The sequence below is a fragment of the Gracilinanus agilis genome, unplaced genomic scaffold (assembly GCF_016433145.1).
Source record: "Gracilinanus agilis isolate LMUSP501 unplaced genomic scaffold, AgileGrace unplaced_scaffold16324, whole genome shotgun sequence".
NCBI classification, from domain to species: Eukaryota; Metazoa; Chordata; class Mammalia; order Didelphimorphia; family Didelphidae; genus Gracilinanus; species Gracilinanus agilis.
In genome coordinates, this window is record NW_025347279.1 from 2,407 (window position 1) to 4,505 (window position 2,099).

Below are 2,099 nucleotides of genomic sequence, written 5' to 3' on the forward strand. Positions count from 1 at the left end.
GGGTTCATTAGCTTCTCCAAGCTCTTATCTCTAAGTCCTTCTAAGACTTCTTCCCTGAACCCATCTCCCTCTTATCGGTTCCCCCAGAACACCTCCCCAACCCCTTTCCCTAGCACCTATCTCCCCATTACCATGCTCTCCCATTCCTTAATTACCCACCCTCTCCTTTATTTGCCAGGAAACTCTGTCTCTCTTAGAAGGCACTGTGTGACTTCTGTGACCCCTCCCTCCCCATCCCTTAACCAACTCTTCTATGGAGTGTTCAAGGTAGGAATCCTCTTCGAGCAGAATCCTTCAGAGGACTGCCCTACCCATCTCCCCATTCTCCTAGTAGCCTGAAACTGACTGGACACTAAGGTCTCCATGTTGATTGGCCAATGGGGCCAGACTACCAAGTCACCTGGAGAGGGGATGTCAGGAATTAGATGGCCTCAGCCACTGACCTGCTGACCCCCTTCTTCTGTGGACCAACTCGATTCCCACTATCTAGTTCTGGATTCCTTGAACCCGCTTGCTAGCTACAACCACAGGCTTCCACCACCATATCGGGTACATCGGTCTTGACCACATTGCCACTCTGGTCAAGGTAGAGGAGGGAGAGTGGCCGACGGGCTGTGGGGACACAGCAAGACGGGCCAGATGGCCAGGGACTGTTGGCTTTGAGGAGGTTGAAGACAGCAGAGTGGAAGGAGGCGGTAATGCCTGGGCTTCCAGCCAGGTGTGGGGGGCACTGTCCACTACAATAATTTAGCTGGTACCCCTCAGGCTGCAAGATCCAATCTTGCCAGCCCAGTTCCTGGAAGTCTACATAGTGGTCTCGCTTGCAGCATAGAGGGCTCCCAGGCTCACACGTAGGGGTCCTTCTCTTGGCCCGATCCCCTCCAGGTGCCCTGGCTTGGGTCCTAATCACCAGGAAGGGTTGATGGTGTCCAGCTCTATCCAGAAGTAAGTTTCTGGCAGCTGTGCTATTGGCCACGTGAGGCCTGCAGACCAGCTTAAATTTCAGAACGCCAGAGCCAGTGCTCTCTAGTGCCCGAGAAGGCAGGGTCAGAGCATTCCATCCTGGTGTGGTCGTTCGATGCTTAGCCAGCAGGGTTTGACTTCCCAGGACTCCTCTGTCCAAACCCCACTGGAAGATTTGAATGGAGGGGGTCCCAGCTCCAGTGGGATGCAGGTGCAGCCAGAGACGGATGTGGTGTGGAGGTGGGTTCAGAGGAGCAGAGAGGTGGAAGCTGAGGATGGATCCACAAGCTGGAGTGGAGAAGGAGTCTGTGGAAAAATAGAAGTGGTTCAGGAGGACCATGAGAGGCCTGGGTCTTTCCCAGGGAGAGTTGCTCTTTTCCTCCATCCCTTTTCAAATCATGACCACATCCTTCTTCGTTTCTATCCTATCTTGAGAGAAGGCCTTCAGAAGGGCAGCTCCTGGCCCCATCTCTCCCACCTTTTCCCTCTGCCAGCACATCCCTCTTTGGGCACTATTCCTTCTCACTATCTGTCTGTCTATCTCTGGAGGGCTACCCCCAAGGGGCTTGTCCTCTCTTTCACCCACCTGTTTCTGCTGCAAAGCTGATGGTCTCCACCTGGTTCATCTGAGCCACCTTCTTAGACTGCAGTCTCCTTAAAGCTCTGGCCAGGACTGCAGGGTGGGGAGGATGGGGTATGCTTGGCCGGCTGCTCAGTTGCAGCCCCTCCAAGATCTGCTGCTTGGCCAGCTCCAGGACCAGGGCCCTCTCTTCCTGGGGTCCTAGTGTGGGTGACCCGCATGATGGGCACCGAGGACCTGCCCTCTGAGCTGCTGCTTGTGCCCAGAGCAGTACCAGGAGGAACCAGGCATCTGGGTACCCCATTCTCCCTGTGACTATCCTAGATCCAGGCCAGGAGGGAGAGAGCCTGATGGGCACACGTGATGGATGCACCCCTTGCAGAAGGGACAGTCGGGTGTCTCTCTTATCCTCGTACCCTGGAAAGAAAAAAACCAACAACTGACCGGTGAAAAGTGGGGGATTCCCAGTTAGTTGCCTGCCTGCCCCGTGGATCCACTCAGCTTACTGACCTAGGGCCTCTTTTGAGCTGGCAGCCTGGGGCTCCCCCACCTAGTG

At 55.3% G+C, this 2,099-nt stretch overlaps 1 protein-coding gene across 1 annotated transcript; it reads right to left on the reverse strand.

Moving 5' to 3' along the window:
- Nucleotides 1-242: 242 nt before the first annotated feature.
- Nucleotides 243-1,847, reverse strand: INHBE (inhibin subunit beta E). Its single transcript, XM_044683226.1, has 2 exons — nucleotides 1,550-1,847; nucleotides 243-1,269 (listed from the first exon to the last, which is right to left on the reverse strand). Exons 1-2 carry the CDS (start codon nucleotides 1,845-1,847, stop codon nucleotides 515-517), a joined length of 1,053 nt encoding a protein of 350 aa, XP_044539161.1. The 3' UTR covers nucleotides 243-514.
- Nucleotides 1,848-2,099: the final 252 nt, after the last annotated feature.